This window comes from Neospora caninum, chromosome XII (assembly GCF_000208865.1).
Source record: "Neospora caninum Liverpool complete genome, chromosome XII".
In the NCBI taxonomy this organism is placed as follows: Eukaryota; Apicomplexa; class Conoidasida; order Eucoccidiorida; family Sarcocystidae; genus Neospora; species Neospora caninum.
This window is the reverse complement of record NC_018398.1, coordinates 1608979-1625987: the sequence shown is the minus strand read 5'-3', so window position 1 is coordinate 1625987 and position 17009 is coordinate 1608979. Positions and strand designations below refer to the sequence as shown.

Genomic DNA, 17009 nt, shown 5'->3' with positions numbered 1-17009 from the left:
AAACCATTCTCCCATTCTGTTTCCCAAGAATATTTGCATCGTCAGCAGTCTCTCGTCGCCTCATTGCGCGAGTCACAGACTCGTGAATGCACGGTTCGACCCATGTTGATACCCTTGCCAGCTGAATTCACTTTGCCCGGTATACAAGAAGAAAAAAGCTAATACTTTCCCAAATTAATGCGCCGGGAACTGGACGGTGGGAGAGCCATACTAGCGAAAACTGTAATACATACAACCAAGATGGCCAACTACATCAAAACAAGATGTTTAACAGGAAAGACTGCCCAGTCACCTACACGTACATCGACTTGGGCTCCAACGGCTTCAGCTACTCAGTTGTCGATCAGGAAACACCACAATCTGACCACCAACCGCACACACTGGCCACGCTTCACATTGATCTAGCCTAGTAACCTGGCTTCCGAGCGTTTCAAGAAATTCCCATCAGCAAACGACAGAAGCCATCTACGTTTCACTTGCATGCATGTACAGCCTGTATTTCATTTGTTGATCTGAAGAAGGGCATCGCCATCTTCATCGTCTTTGTCTGCATCTAAAAGGAAAGAGACATCGATTTCACCTTGCACGTCGGATATCTTGCGGATTTCTGTCCATGTCTTACTCTCGGTATCACCCGCTTCTTCCATAATCAGAAGAAGCTCAGTCACGGTGGCATCATCGGCCCCCCTTTCCAGTAACATATATTTAACCTCCTTTGGGCTCCGCGCTAGACACTCAGAGGGGATGTTGAACCCTTTGTCCTGCAAGGCATTATTGCCAAGCTTCACCATTCGATTTGCAGGATCGACTAGAACAACAGGTGGTCCTTTCAGGCTATCACAGGGGATAGTCAGGTGGAGGGTGCAATTGGGATACAGGGTCCACTTGTCGTCAGATTTACTCATTGTTCGTATAATTTGCTCAACCTCAGCTTTGTTAACAACCTCCCGAGGAACTGAAAACGGTGCGGAGCGATAATCCAAATCTACGATGACTGCTTGGATATCTTCCCCATTCCTACTAACTGAAAATGTCGAGGACCGGGAAGCTACACATTTGAACGGAACCGCGAATCTTTCCTTTCTAATCGTCATAGCATAACCTAGGGAGAGGTAATATTTGAACGTCACATTCGTTCCTCTTGAGTTGCTAAAGGCTGGCTTCTCTCTATACGTTATCTCAAGCGTCCGTTCACTGTTGTTTGCTTGAACGCGGACCACTTCTGCCACTGCTCCCATTGCTTTCAAGCAACGCGCCACGTCGAACTTCAACGCAAGTCTGCATGTGGATACGTTCCATGAGAATGCTCCTGACCCTTCTATTCCTTTCCGTGACTTCATCCTCTTGCGTGCCACATAAACACCCGCAGCCACAGCGGCAGCAATGACGGCAAACTACGTTCCTCTCCCATAACGACGGGCGTCTTCCCACATCTTCACCAAATAATAAAAAACAATAAAGGGAACCCCGCCCTCAGCCGGCAAATCAGATACTAGGAGAGGACGTTCATCTGTCTGACCTTTACAAATGACGGTTCGCGCACCGGCTTCGCCGCCATCACTAGTATCACAACCAAGAAGGGGCTGCTTCTTCAGGGTGTCAGGCACACCACACTGCGGTAGACCGTCTTCTTCAGCCTTGTCGAATACCGTGCTTGTTGCGGTGGATGGGGAAGGCGCGCGGGATAGCTCAACAGCGTCGGAATGGGAAAACGGAGGAGAAACGGGTGAAGAGTGACAAGGCGAACGTACGGTATTTGTCGATTGTTTCCGTCGGCCTCCGCTCCCCCTTAACGTGTGCCCTCTTCCTCTCCAGCTCGCGGGCTCTTTCTGAGGCTGCGCCGGCGAGCTTCCCGGCTACATCATCCTTCATTCTCGCTAGCTCACCTGCAACACCAAAGGCAAGGTAAGAACGACTGGACGTGGACTGTAAGCCGAGGTCACAACGATGCTATGCAAATCACTGTAATTCTGATGTTTCCCTGTAGACGGTGTACACGCCCACTAACTGCCAAAGATGATATCGACCGACGAAAGACGACTGCCAGTTCAAACATTCCATCCGGCTTTCACAGTCCCTTCCGCCGTCGCGATTGTGCCGAAATAAAAACGAAATACTCCAAGATCGAGTCCCAAGAGAGAGCGAAAAGGCAACACATCTCACAACCACCTTGATGTGCTGCGTTTCTTCTCGCGGTTATTCCAAAAAGAACCCCCCTGCTACCTCGGACGAGTTCCATTCGGCACACCGGAGTTTGTCTAATGCGCGTCCAAAGCAAAGTTTTTAAAAAACAACATGCCTACTGTACTGCATTCACTGCTGTACTTTTAGTATCAGAGCGGCACCGGGCTGCCAACTGACTCCAGCGGACTGTATGCTGTGCCTTACTGTTCGATATGTTGAGCTTAGTCGCGGCGCTTCGGTAGAAAGATGTCACCGTGTGCTTCACACCGGGAATTACCTCTGGGATGCCATTTTTCCCCCGTAATATATGACGCCATACATCAGATATTTCTTATTTGTGGTCTCAGCTTTTTCACCAATGAATGACATAAGCTCACTGCCTGCAGGAAAGCAACATGAATCACACAAACAATGCCAAATATGTATTGGCTTTCCGGCATAGAAATACTGCCAAGTTGGCGTTGAAGCACTCCAAAAAAAAGAGAGCGTGGAACGCATCTCTAAGGTACTGCTTACCTGGATTCTCCCGAATATATGTTTCCATTTGGTTAACAATGCGGTCAACTGCTGGCCGAAACAGAGAAACCACATCGCACAGCCCATAGATTGAAAGCGCAGCTCCCTTAGATCAACTGGTTGAGATGTTTACTAGCAGTAGTTTCGCGCGTCGATTTGAAAAGCCTTACTTTTAGGAGAGGGTGCATGGAAATCTCCCTCAGAAGCTAGGGCCCCCAACACGCGGCCTGGGCACACGCCACGAATCAAAAACATAAATCAACCGTTTGTCTTCAGAGCTGTTGTAAAATGTGGACCTTGACTAGTTATGGCGTCCTTGATATTCTATTGGAAAGGCCTAAACTCTCGGTGTCAGCGAGTCGTGAGCCGGGTCAACGCATTTATGGGCTGATGCACTAGTCATTTCCCTTATTTCCGAGAGGACTGCGTGCGAACTTACGTAGTCCAAATTTCCACGGATCTCCAAAAGGAGAAGCAGGGGTACGTAAAATATGGGAAGCACCCCACACACATGTGCCATTTGGTTCCCGCTAATTAACGGCTTAAAAAGTCCAAAGACACAGAAACAGGAGAACACACTGATGCTAAAAGGGGAGTGGCATACGACTGTCCGCACACACTGAAAAAGCGGTAATCCAAACAAGGGGATATCAGTTTTCTCAGGGGGCGGCCTCATTAGGGCACAGGCATCATCAGCCGCGTCGCTTTATGCTGGGAGATGCCTGGCTCTGCTCTAGTGATTATGGCCGACTATGTTGTGTTGATGCATGGGCCGCCTGTCAAGAAACAGCGCGTATCTCGGGGGCTGTTGACAAAATTATGAAGACGCAGCACTGAAAACAGTTTCTAAAACCTCGATAAGATGTTCGCGTTCAAAGACATGCCTCGAGCCCAGCAACTGGACAGGCCCGTTTGGAGAGAGAGGTGCGGGTTCTGTTTAGCGACGAAATGGTGCAGACAGCCAGTGGAGTAATCGAGTCACAACTCCCCACCATAAAAAGTTCTAAGAGCGAAGAATGCATGATTGTCGGTGGTGGCAATTTGGCCACGCCGTCCCACGGTAGTATCTTGTCACCCTCCTGAAGAAATCGGTACTCTGTCGTTGTTCCGTGTCCTGCGCTGTGTGGGGATCTTCATTTACAGCCTTGGAAACGCTTGTTCCCTACGGTAATGGCTGAAGATAAACGATCATGGGAGCATGTGCTCAGTAATGCCACACCACACTAAGCGGTATACTCGAAAGAGTCACACGCAGCTGCATAAGAGCGCACCGAAGAGCCAGCCATTATCCCGGAAGGGCTTTCAATTAAATCCAGGCTTCCATCAATGAGGCACCTGTCTAACCTTCCGATTGACCGGACTGGAGATTTCGATCCGTTTCGACGCGAAGTAGGTGGATGGAAGAGGCAGCAGCACTACTAATGCTCTCTGTTCTATCGCACATGGCACCTGAATTCATCTGTTCGTGTGTGTATGCAGCATTGTGGGTTATCCCGCATCTCATCAAGCGATTGCCAAGAGGACTGGGATCCCATGCCGTGCGCTCACTTGTGCATGATTTAATTACCGGAAATATACTGAAACCGTGCCAGCGGAGTTACTTACCTCTGTGAAAGCGCCGTGGCGCTACAAGTAAGGTCGTCAAGTTTGATTATCAACAAAAATTCTGCTTTCATGCTGGGAGACACCATGTCGTGTGCATCGACGGCACATCAGGGTAGACTCTACGATTGATCGATTACCAGCTGTTGCGTGGCGACTATTTATCCGAATTTTGGCTAGCTGGACATCTTCGCTGAACAGTGGGTTGGTAGAAGCGTGGTCCGAAAGTTGCTCGCCTGCTGGAAATATTTACGAGTCCGAATCATTCACTGTTAGCAACACGTGAGCGAGCTCAAAAAGAACTCCCACGCGTGAAGAAGAACTGCTGGGTGCTCCAATACCAAAAGGTGGCTACCCAAACGCTTCAAAGGAATGGGGACGGGTTCGCACAGGAGGTACAACAGACACATGCTACAGCAATAGTTCCCGCACAATTATATTACAGTTAGAACCAATGTAGTTTGTAGCGGACAGTTGTAATAACCTCATATGGAGAGCTCACGCGTGAAGACCCGAAAGCATGGGAGCTCTTGTACCTGGATGCAGACGGGACACGGTGAGAAAAGAGAACTTTCGAGCTACGTCCGCCTCTAGAACACACACCCAGTGGACCAAGCTAGAGGTAGGAAAAGCGACGGCACGACAACAGGAAAAGGAAGGACTTCCGCGAATATCTGATCGGGCAGCGGCTGTAAATCGTGTACAAAAGCCAGTTGCTGCAAAAAGCCTTGCGCTCACGGGTCGTTCACCCATTTGACTTTTTACCGAGCTTTTCAGTGCAAAACTGCTCTCCTGGTTTTGGGCCCGAATTGACACTGACGACAGATGGCTTGTGCCTTAACAGCCATTTGCTTATTCCCTCTCTAAACAGAACGTCCTAAGTGAACAACGTGGGGTTTTGAACCGTGCTAGCGAGCTCAACTTTAAAGGCTGGTGGACACTGACGCCTAACGAACAAGCCACAGCCGAAAGCTTAAAAATTCCACGGCACGCGGCAGCGATAGGCTTCCTAGGTAGGCAGCCGTTCTGGGCCGAGGATGCCACATGCCAGTGTGATGTCTTTTCCACGCGCCAGCACAGTGGCCAACAGAGGGGGTCACGCGCACCCATGTCTTCGTATATCGACCGTAATCAATAGTTTTCTTGAGTCAGTCCCAATTTTGATTGTGGTTTTTAGCGGTTTTCCCCCGAGAGAGACCGCTGATGATTTCGCTGCCTCTGGTATACCATGTCTTGCTAGGGGGCCGCGACGGATTCTCGGTGGCTGATCAAGCGCCTATGCCAGTCGTTTAAAACTATGGCGCCTGCTGTGTGGCGAATCTAGGGCGCGTGCATCACCAGGGAGAACAATCTCACGAAACCGTACTTTGTTTTCCTTACTTGTACGAAGAAAAAGAAGTGTATAAGGTGAAGACATCTCTCCCTGGTCGCAGTCTCGTGCAGGCTTTGCTGTCCAACGGAGACTAACTTTCAGATCTAAGTGCTCTCTCATCTGCATGATGAAGGTACGATCACTTTTAGTGACCGTTCTACTGGGTTGCATGGTAAGCCAAACCCTGGAGGGATACCTTTTTGTGAGCCCCATCCTCATCGTTACATGTGTCTCTCCACGAAGCCTTGCAGGTCAGCCCGGTGTAACTAGGTCGAGCATGTCTCCTCAAATTTTCGGCTTTTCTCGGGAAATGCAAGACGATGGAAGGATTCGAAGTCCCGGCATGCCGGTGATAAGTTTTTTAGAGTTGGGAGACCGGAGTGCGAAAGAGGTGCTTCAGGACCCCGGTGCTGGCCCCTGGGGCGCCGCTTACGGCGACCTGACAGCGCAACATGCGGGTGGGCACAAGAGCACCGCTTCCGTTGACAGCACTGACATGGGTGAAAGGGCATTTACTCAACTTGCTGTTTCGTCTGAAAGTGGCTCTTCCAAAAGCACTGGAGACGAGAGGAGCCACAATGGAGATGAAAGTGACGCTGGCGAAGGACAGGACCTCGTTGGAGGGCGCAACAATAGCTCAGATGCGAAGAACGATGGTGACGAAAATAAATCATTTAACCGATCTGGAGGGACGTCACGAAAGCACGTATTGTCTACAGAGCACCATGGCAATATCGCCGGAAGCTCTGACGGCAAACACGTGCAATGGTATAGCGTAAGAACAAACTTTCCGCCGAGGTTGTTGCGTTTGCTGGCAAAGAGCAACGAAACCAGCACGGGGCAGAAATGGTACACGATCTTAACCAACTTCAAACCACATATTCTAAAGCTTACGCCCGAACAGTGATGGTTTCCAGGGGTCTTGTCTGGACGTGCGGGGGCAGCGGCTTGCTCTCGAGTGCTGTTCACTGGACAGCGGTTGCCAATGTGTAAAAGGTTTTAGAGCGCCGTTTTACGTTGTCCTAAGGGAAGAAAGCATAACGTGGTGGACTTTTGCAGACAGAATGACGCATTATATTCTTCTTTATGTGCAGTACTCAATTCTGTGACGACGGTAACATCTGAGTGACGTTTTCAATGCTGCGGACAGTACTCTGAAGGGAACACTCTTGACCGAGCCATGCTCACACAAAGTAATTTACAGTGGCTGTTCTTGCATCGACCCCGCGACTGCCAAGAAGAGCACGGTCACCGTGTTTTATTTTGTGAGCATGCGGTCTTGAGTGCCATGTAGCCCAAGGCCCCAGACCACTGCTCCAGCGATTGTGCCTCATTTCAACTATGTTTGAATACCGATGATGCTCCAGATTGTGCAGAACACTTGTCTCGACGGCAGATGATGTAAAAAGCCAGAATACGGCGGGGGCAACTCACGTCTCACACACGGAACTGGGTATGTCTGGAAGTCGCATCTTCAGGCAGCGATGGCTTCACCACCCGCAGGGTGAGCTCCGACAAGTTCCACTTTCTAGTTTTCATTCATCGCGGAGAAACCGACTGGGCTCTTTTTTGAGCACACTGCCTTGGCTGCATTGAACCGAACTTGGCTGGGCCAAAATCTAGTGCGTATCTCCATCACACGCGTTCGATACCTAGTGTAGATTTACCTATCGTCGCTGTCCTTCCAGTGCACCGCGCATCATGATCTGCCAACGAACGCAACCCTCACGCATCCGGAGTGATCGAGTTCTGCGCAATCAGCTAGTGTCACTAATTAGTCCTGCCACAGGTAACTGCTCTAAGGGCCGCGGGCCTGTTTTGGCCTGAATGCCGGGGCCGTTAGATGCGCCCGAAAAGTACAAACTCAATACATGTATAGATTCTCATGAAGGGTTTGTGGTTGCTAACTTGTTAGACACAAGACACAAATATCACTACCTCGACAGTTCCTGTCCCAGCTATCAATATTATGTAAGAATACCGACTACAGTCGTTTTTTAACCCACATCACCAAATACGACAGCGGATCAACCCCCCACCTCCGGCCTACACTAATTTCAGGCCGCTCCATCTGAACTCTTGTCAATACTTGCCATCGGATGCTACCTCTACGTAAAGACGGGGCGCTGTGTCCACTTCTTTATGAAACCACGCACCACCAACTTCGAGGGGATGATCAAGTATAAACGGGCTGCATCAGCAGGCTTCATAATCTTGGCTGCGTTGCTGCTGGCCATTCGCTCACGGTTTTCCCGCCATTCGCATACAAGCTGTACAAATAACGTGACAATAATTTCGGAAGTCTCCTTCCGGATGTTAGAATGTACGGAGCAGACGGATCGGAATCGTGCTGTCTGGGTTCCTACGCAGAAGCTGGATTAACGCTTTTTACGCCAGGTACTAATCTTCTTCGGCCTCCACGCGCTGGCAGCAGACGAAAGTCCAGAAGGGATGCTGGCGACGCGACTTTCTTTTCTGGGCCTGCATCTTGTCAATCGTCTTGAAAATATCATGTGGTGTCATTTTTGGTAACGTGATCAACGGGTACACTGTGCCATCTGCTTGCTTTGCGAATAGGCCTTGCATGCGTCCGAAATTCGGAACGTCCACATACGTTGGAACTGTGCCTGCGCAGATTTCTCCAATCTTTCCTGGTGCTGCATACACCGGCCACACAAGCAATTGACACGCATAGAGCGGGGTTCGTCTTACATTTCCTTCCTAAGATCACCGCTACTGTGGTTAGCTGAAGCGTGTGCCACTCTTCAGGTGGGTTTGACGGCACTAATTTCTTTTGAGCGTTGGAAAGCCCGCCGTTTACAGATGCCGCGTTTTTCATAGGATGTACCGATGCTGAGTATGTAGGACCTACACATAATGTTGTCCAGCATGAGGTCATTGTGATAGAACTTTTGTGGATGACCCGGGTGGCCCTGCTCCCTCATGTAAGACCGTGCATCGGTTGGGGCCAATCTACTCCTTAGAAGAGGGTCTCCACCGAAGTGGTGTCCGTCAAGTGGCGGCGGAACCGGGTAGTGCTCCAAATACGAACCCTGTGCTTGTGTTCGTTGCGTATGCTGCTCACATAGGAGAGGCAACGATAGACAACACGGGCATTCATGCATTGTTGCAGAAGGAGCTGCCGTGGACAGTCGACATTAGGTCGGTGTGAGATAAATAAGAGTACGCAATATTGTCCGTGAGCGCGTTACCCAAAAGCATGCCTCGTGTCGTAAACTGACTCGGTCTCTTCTGTGAAATTTGCTGATCAAGTCAAGGTTCTTTTCAGCAGTATTGCATATATATTCGGATCAAGACTCTTAAGAAAAATCGGCTGTACCTGCTCAGGATAGGCCACTCCCGACAGACTAAGAAAATCTCTTCTTTCCTTGTTGGACAGGTCTTCGTATCTGAACACCGTCCGAAACTCCTCGTCAAGCGTCGGCAACCCTACAAATAGACCGCGCACATAAGAAGTTACACTAGAAACAGTTACTTATCAGGTGGAGTTCACTACACACTAATGGCCCTCCTTGATGCTTTGGAAGCGCCGCAGCCGCCAGCAGAGGCTACGAATCAGCCCCTGGGATAACCTGCCTCCAAGCAGCAGTTACACACGACCCCGAGTCGCATTTCAACTACTCCACCTGATGTAAACATCGACAGTCGCTTCTGTGGCAGCTTCGTCTCTGTGATGTTTCCAGCTCGTGGACTCACCTGACTGCCACGGTACATGGTAGCGTGCCCTGTCGGAAATCGGCGCATATGAATAAACGTTGCTGCGTTGAGCCACTTCGAATGAAGCCGACCCCGAAGTCGGCGCATCCAAAGTACGTCCTGCGTACCAACGAAACGACCTGGGCGAGCACGGCGAACTGTCAATCACAGACGCTGCAAAACTATGGGGTGGGGTCGTAGTCAGGGCCGATTGGACAGCGATAATCTCCGGATCGGGCTTTCGAGGAGAAGCTGGACTGGACATCGCGGTGTGCTGGGGAGGAAGTAAGAACGTCGAGGGTGGCGCGGTTTGAGGGCCGTTGTTGGACGACACAGGTGAATCCACGTAATGTCGGGCAGCAACGGCAGGGACGCCTCCCTGCGGCGATGATCCTACGCCGTGGCCCGTGGGCTGCACGGTTGGGGAAGGCGTATTGGTGCCTGGGGCAGACATTTTGAGGCCTGGAAGCAGACCAAGGCGAAAAGCACAAAACGAGCATCATGGCAACTCCGCAAAACCGGGCCACTCACTTCCCAGTAAACTATTTATATAGGTAATACCGAGTAGACTGACCGCATCTGGGCGGTTAAAAGCAAAAATGAACTACACGGTTCTTGAAGCACAGCTGCAAACAGCATCGCCAGTTCGCTCCATGAGTCCTTTTTCACTTTTGAGACCACGTAAACTGGACGACAGGCTTGACTGCACATCCTGTTTTTGTGAGTGGCCTGCGAGGGCTCGTTTTTTCCTGGAGCAATGATCCCAGCTATCATGACAATCGTCGTCGGCGCGGTAACGTCCTTCGGTCAGCTGCACACCTCAGCCGGTGCACGTGGCGGCCAAAGAAACGCAACCCACACATTACATGACCTGGAAACCTGCTGTACTGCCTCAATTAGCACCAGGACAAAAAACTTTGGCTCCGTTTTAGAAGCCGGCCTCAAAAGCGTATGGCTGGACGACTGTCGTTGTACGGGCGGTTTACGCGCGCCCGCCGCCTTTCCCTCTCAAAGGTCGGATCTCGCGTAGTCAAGTCGGCGAAAGAACCCTACCCACCGCCAGTTCGGCGCTGTTCACCAAGCACGAGACGAGAAGTTCATGAAATATCTGTGCCATCTGCAGCACGTGTAGGATCTTCTTTGCGTTGCGTCTCTCACCTGGAGGTTGTTAATCCTACAGCAATTGCACTCCGTTGCACGCGGTACCAGATGAACACGCGGTCCGGCGTACGGGCATGCCTGAGGCGGAAGCAGACTTTACCCTGCCGCTTGCCTGAATCGCACGCCAATTGCGTGACCAATTTTTTCAACGGGAAATCACTCGGCTTGGAAAAAAGAGGCTCAAAGGGGGGGAAAGGTATGATTAACAAGACCCGGCGGTCTGCCTCTACCATCGAGTGCCCACTCCCAGGAGCCAGAACCGTGCTTAACCCGGGAGCGTCGCAGAAGCGCAGGGCGGGCCGGGCAATCCCAGCACGCGGCGTATGACCCTTCTTGCCCATGCGCAACGAGTTGCTTGCCACCCCACCGTTACAGCTGTCGCATGTGACCCGAAAGAAAAGCCAACTGGCGACACGCCATGGATCAAAACGCAAGGGTACGCAAGGGTTGTGTTGTGACGCAAAGAATTTTATCCGCAGTAAACCGCACCGTATGGTGACGTGCGTGTGTCGCTGAAGCGATGCAGCTGTTGCATTGCGGCGAATCACGAGACTGGGGCACACCAGGGAAGCTCCTTGACTAGCTACTCCAACACAACAGACGTCCTCACGAGACGGCTCCTGACTGTACATTTGGAGGACTAAGAGAACCTCCTCTCGAGAGGTTCTACCACCGTATCTCCTCAAAAGGCACTAACTTACCGATAGCAGTTTTTAGGGGCATTCTAATGAGCATCTACGCACGTGTAGCAGTTAGGCAATCAAACACCACAGCATGGAAGACCGGACGGGGGTTGTTGCGGCTTTGCGAAAGTTCCTCGCGCTGTTTCTGGAACGGTTACCCTACAGCTTGGTCAAAACGTGAACACTGCACTGGGTTCTCCTCCTTTATGTGTGTCTGTCTTCTGCGTGGACGAAAAATGCCATTCCATGCCTCTCGTGTCCGTTATTTCTGGACAGCAAATAGCCTCTAAAATCCTCGAAAGCGTGTCTCCCCGGGCGCAAGCGCGTACCGCGGTCGCTGGAGGGTACTGGTTTGTCCGTAATCCATGTGTGTGCCTGTGCGAAATTACGGCGCAGCGGTTCCTGTGAACGCATTTAACAGAGGTTGGAGTCAATTTGTTGTCGGGACTTAACTGCTGTCTTACACTCCGCTGGCGTTTGTAAGAGGGGGGCTCTCCTGTTTCGTCCGGGTACAAGGCTGCCACACGCCTGAATCAAACCGAGGCTACGTAGAGGTGCCAAGACTGTGCCATTCTACTTTCCCACTGAACACCAAACGTATCAGCAGTTTTCATTCAGTATGGTCATTTCTGCCATATCTCCCTAGTTTGCTGCGGCACCCAGTTTTTTAAGACCCCCTGGTCCTTGAAGGTCGGCACAATCAGAGGCGGCCGAATCAATTGTCGCTCAGTCGCCGTTGTTTCCGATGCTCATTGTCAATCAATTGACCCCGGGAGTATCTACAGTCACTCTCGATCCCGCAGTCCAAGCATGACCGGGAAGTGTCCGGCCCATGTAGCAGCCTCGTCCATTTCTTTGGGAGTGCCAAGAATAACACGGGAGCGCATGTGCAGCCTGAACCGACAAAATCAAAATGGCTGCTGAGGAAAAGTCAGTCTTTGTCTGGCGGGGAGCGATGCTCATCACTCACCCAACATGCTATCTTTCATTCTCCATTTTCCATAGTAGCTTAAAATACAGAGTATCTCAGATGAACGAGGGCTTCCTGCGCATAGCCCAGTATTGCTCAGACTCAGCGAGGCGTGTCTGCTGTCAGGCGTGCATTCAAATTGATGCTGTCGGCATTCTTATCTGGCTGCAGAGGAGCGCGTGCGCCTATTGGTTTCAGGTGAAATTTTTTTACTTACATCTCTCCTCACCTTTTAGCTGTGTCTTTGTGGTGTCTCTCAGGATATCTGCCGAAAAGCCGCGCGCTCCACCATCGGCCTACTTTCTTTTCTTACAAAAAGAGCACGCCTCCATCCGCCAGCAGCTTGCCCAGGAGAGCGGCAGGGACCGGGTAAGAAGTGAATCGTCGAGACGATAAAAAGTGGACCGCTAACCGGTAAAACAAACTAGCGAAACGCCGTCGGGCGCCCTCGGAACAGCGTTCGCGCACGGATCAAGGAAGGGGCTGTGCCCGCTTACTCGTCCGTATGTTGACCAATACACAGTGACTTACGAGCGTTTCTGCAACTGTGTCAGTACTTTCCAATCGGCAATCGCGCTGTGACTGGAGTGACTGAGTTCGAAACGGGATGCGCTAAGGGATGGGCTCTGCAGTCTTTTCCATGGTTGTTCAGAACAAAGACTGTCTAGTGCTGAAAAGGGAGCGGGATGAGTTGTCGAGATGGGAGGTCGACGCAGATGTCAGAATCAGGGAGCCACCTAGTAGCACTTCCTTCTTCAACTTGTTTCAGCCGTAGCTCTCCTGATGTTTCCGGTTGTCCAGATTCCCCTCGCAGAGGTACAAAAAGCTGTTAGCGAGAGGTGGAAAAGCCTATCTTCAGCCGAGCGAGAGGTGAGAAAGGTGATCTGCAAGAAAGAGTTGCGGAGTCTGGCGAACGAAACACACACAAACTGCCAGTGGATGGTGATTCCTTGAACCTCTAGAGGCTCCTAGCAGGACCACGGTAACGCGCCGCAATGAAAGCTATGTGTCAGATGCGTAGCGTCGGCCGTCCGGCGTTTTTTTTGTTTCGTCAGAGTGGTGACGCATTCTCGGCCACAAACAGGTTTCCGCCCGTAGTTATGCTGCCTTGTGGTTCCCGGGAGACTCTCACCACGATACAACACACAAGATGTGCACCTGAAGTGTAAGGCTCGCGGGCCGCGTGCGTCTGGCTTGAACTGGAACGATAGCTGCACAACCCTCACGTAGGGCTAATACGTGGTAACGCCGATCTGACGAAATGCAGCGCCATGAGAATATGTACTGTGAGACATGGGAACAGTCTGCGGTGTGTAGGAAAGGTAACAAAACACGAATGCCGCCTGTTGCAGTGAGATATGATTCTCCTTCGCTGAACAAAAAGCGAGACTTCCGCCTGGGGGCCGATTCGGGTATCAGTCTCTGCCTGAGGTTGGTGAGGGTCCTGCCAGCGGCTCTACATCCCAGGATTTTCCAATGTGGGCGTACGCGTACGAGTACATATCTGGATTACCGTAAATGCAATATGTGTTTGCGTCTTCGCCGCGAGCGGCAGCCTCCCCTTCGTGCGGGTTGGAGGCAATTGGTTTGAGAGAAGACGGCGGCGGTTACTTCGGATGTTGCAATTTGCGTAGTTAGATTGTGTCCACATTCTGAACCCTCGCTGTAGGCCTACAATGAAGAGGCGCGACTGAGGAAGCAGGAGCACCAACAGCAGGTAGAGTTACTAGTAACCTAGCCAGAGCGTTTTTTGTTTGCGACGTTTACTCTGCTACCTTTGCAAAGAAGAGCGTAATATTGTCGTCACGTCCCCCCACGTGGAGACCTTTCCTGCCGTTTATCAGCCAACGCCTCGCCGGGTTGTTGCTTTCGTAGCTTTCTCTCTGTCGTACTTGTTGTCTAGACAATGTCGCAGAAGCAGTTTTGTACCAGCAGCTCTGCGTTTGGTGTGAGGTAGTCTCTGTAACGCTTGTCCTTGAAAGGCACCCCGGCGGCAATTGTGGATGGCGTCCAGGTTTTACGGCGCGACAAGGAGATACGAGAGAGAGCGACGGGGGATCAGAAAAATCCCAGTTACAAGTAAGGCCTTCGTCAGCTCCCCAAGTCGTTGCCTTGCTGGCTTTTTCTGACTCTGACACCAAACTGGAATGATTGTCAAGCAGTGGTTCGGCGGAGGAGGAAATAAGGCTGATATTGCCACTCCGTGGCGACTGCGTAGTGGAACTGCTTTTTCTGTACAACTCCACGGACAGTCCTCTTAACTCCCGAAGTTCACATGAAAATATGGTGAGCCCGCAGGGATGTCTTTCCGCTTTTCATGCTCAGTAGCATTGGATCCAACAGCACAGGCAAATTCTTAAATTTCCCTGAACCTATCACGTTACACAGGGTTCGAGCCAGTCGAGGCGCAGCTGCGGTAGAACCCTTGACCCGGTGACCAAGAGCCGAAAGGGGGGGGCGAAATGGCCACCCAGGAACCTTCTGTCCTGTTTCTGAATGTGTCGTGTAGACGAAGCCTTCCGGATGCCGCAGACCTATTCCCACAGGCCCGAGTCAACAAAATTGTCAAGCTCGACACATCGCGTGCCCGGGTGAGAGAAGGGATGTTCGTCTTCTCTTGAGGTTTTTAGAGATGTATCTGTTTGATTGCACTTCAGCGCGTGTTAGTGCTAGTCTTCACTGGGCCCCGGTTTCCGGTTTCATCGACGCTACGGCGAAAGGGTGAACTGCGCGCATGAGGGTAGTATGTGCGGCGTCCATTGTTCGTTTCAAGCCGCATCTGGTATGGCCAGACCGTTGGGGCCACCAGTGGGGTGAGGTTTTCGCAAGACATGCGCTGACGCACTACACAAAGTTGACCCCACACGTCACCTGTTGTCGTCAGTGCCGCTGTATTCAGTGCGACCAATGTTGTCTTTCAAGAAAGGGTGTGGCCTCTGCCTGAAAGGCTGCCAGAGGAAGATGGTTACTGGCGTACGTATCGTGAAACGTGCGGGTAATTGAACCTTGGGCCTGAACTCCACTTGTTTAACAAACAAGTGACTGTTCTGTCATGCAAATGGGAAACAACCGGGTTGCTAGCGTGCAACCAAAATTGTGACGGTTCGTGAACAGGTTACAGCTGTTGCAGCCCGAACGATGAACCTCGCAATGGTAAGCTTTCTTGAAACTGGCCCGCCCCTTCGCTGAGAGGCTTCAATACAATTGCTAGGAGCCACCACCAGCCCTTTGTGTTGTACTCTTGGTAATGCCGTGTACAGCAGCGAAGTCGAGGACTTGCAAATAGTCGACCTTTATCTTTTTCCCCCTGCGCGCGTAGGAGTGGAGTACGGGTGTCATAGTTGACTATGCAAACTGGCGGTGTGTGCGCAAAACGTGTTTTGCGTTCTGCTGCGCATGCTCAGTTCCTGTCCGGAGAGACTGCAGCAGTAGTCCCTTATAAGGGACCTTCTCTTCAAGTTATTGTGGTTCAGTTGCTCCAGTTTGGGATGCAGATGTTGTCTTATTCACTGAATGTGTTATGTCAGGTTCTGGCGCTCCGCCGCTTCGCAGTCTTGGCCGACTCCTGCCGAAGCGGGCGGAGCACTCTAATGCAGGAGGATGTCTGTGAGTTCAAATGGAGCACTGAGCAATGGCTTTCGATGGCGACGTTTAAGATGTCGAAAGAAATTCTGCTTTGTTTATCGAGTATAGAGGCTTCGATTATTACGTCAGATATCCTTTCCTTCCACGGATCCACTATGTCTACACGCGTAAGCATTTGCTGTGGCCCTAGATAGAGGGTAGAAGTATGTTCCTCATTTTGATGCTCTGGTAAATGAGTTTCTGAAATCAATCCGGAGTATCCACGCACGAACGAGCGAGCAGACATATTGCCGACTCAGCGTTGCTGCTTTTAACTTGTGTGTCCCTGATGTCTCAGTCTCAATGATTCGTCAAGGCGGTGCGGATCTGGCAATTTTGCAGGGTGAGTGGCCTGAAAGTCAGTCTCGGGTTAGCCGGTGCGACTCGCGTTTGTTGGAGTGTCGTGTTAGAACGCCAGTAACAGACTCGTTTCTGGCTTCCGTTCCGTTTAAGGATGCGACGGCCACGCTGCTATCGGCGAGACAGACAAATTCAGATATCATATCAACCCACATGGCGACCCGATTGAGTGGACCTTCTGTGCGTGGCGGGGCTCGAATTTCTTTTCCCGAGCGCCAGTGATGTTCTAGCGTGCTAGTTTACCTCTGGAGAAGTACTGCGGACCAAGAAACTACTGTCAGTGAGCCTATTGGAAGTGTGTCTGTGTGCCGCCTCAGGGGTTCTGTATGCTTTGGATACCGACGACAGTAGCGATGACGACGGTCTTATGGACTTGGCAAGCGGTACTGATGATTCGTTTTACAATTCGACGTCGGCTGACACTGTTGCCGGTAGGTGCTACGGTGAATGGCTAGCCTGGAAATAGTAGAGTAGCCCCATGCACGTTTATGGTGGAGGCTGTGCTCTCGTTGGCGGCGTTCTTCCGTTACACTGTCATTTCCATCGTCTTGATAATGGGGAAGCACTTAAAATGGTTGTAGGGTGTGCTGTCGTTCCTGTTATTGCAGATCACCAGACAGAGAATAAGAAACGACGTCTACCAAACGTTTTGAATGATGACGGTGCATATCGCGTTGAGAATGTGAAATCGACGAGGCCCACAAACCGCAAAAGAGTGCTCCCCATGAAGGGCAGGAAGAAACCATCAGGCTCGAAAGGTCTGCAGTGTGCGGATATCAGTTCGTTCTTCTCTCGCACACGCTAATTCGTTTCCACTAAT

The 17009-nt window shown here is 51.1% G+C and overlaps 4 protein-coding genes across 4 annotated transcripts; 2 read left to right on the top strand and 2 right to left on the bottom strand.

Moving 5' to 3' along the window:
• Window positions 1–1861: 1861 nt before the first annotated feature.
• On the bottom strand, window positions 1862–3220 carry NCLIV_062300 (hypothetical protein; the record flags this gene model as incomplete). The annotated part of the gene is made up of 5 exons (XM_003885781.1): window positions 1862–1881; window positions 2389–2514; window positions 2701–2748; window positions 2871–2927; window positions 3136–3220. The coding sequence occupies 5 exons, from the start codon at window positions 3218–3220 to the stop codon at window positions 1862–1864; spliced, it is 336 nt and encodes a 111-aa protein (XP_003885830.1).
• Window positions 3221–5798: 2578 nt separating this feature from the next.
• NCLIV_062290 (conserved hypothetical protein) lies at window positions 5799–6581 on the top strand (the record flags this gene model as incomplete). The annotated part of the gene is made up of 1 exon (XM_003885780.1): window positions 5799–6581. The coding sequence occupies one exon, from the start codon at window positions 5799–5801 to the stop codon at window positions 6579–6581; it is 783 nt and encodes a 260-aa protein (XP_003885829.1).
• Window positions 6582–8074: 1493 nt separating this feature from the next.
• Window positions 8075–9845, bottom strand: NCLIV_062280 (conserved hypothetical protein; the record flags this gene model as incomplete). The annotated part of the gene is made up of 4 exons (XM_003885779.1): window positions 8075–8331; window positions 8547–8751; window positions 9015–9124; window positions 9392–9845. The coding sequence occupies 4 exons, from the start codon at window positions 9843–9845 to the stop codon at window positions 8075–8077; spliced, it is 1026 nt and encodes a 341-aa protein (XP_003885828.1).
• A 2303-nt stretch (window positions 9846–12148) lies between these two features.
• NCLIV_062270 (putative high mobility group (HMG)box domain-containing protein) lies at window positions 12149–16994 on the top strand (the record flags this gene model as incomplete). The annotated part of the gene is made up of 11 exons (XM_003885778.1): window positions 12149–12165; window positions 12466–12574; window positions 13007–13075; window positions 13875–13922; window positions 14220–14284; window positions 14715–14796; window positions 15320–15358; window positions 15700–15811; window positions 16128–16172; window positions 16507–16620; window positions 16798–16994. 11 exons carry the CDS (start codon window positions 12149–12151, stop codon window positions 16992–16994), a joined length of 897 nt encoding a protein of 298 aa, XP_003885827.1.
• Between the last annotated feature and the right edge of the window lie 15 nt (window positions 16995–17009).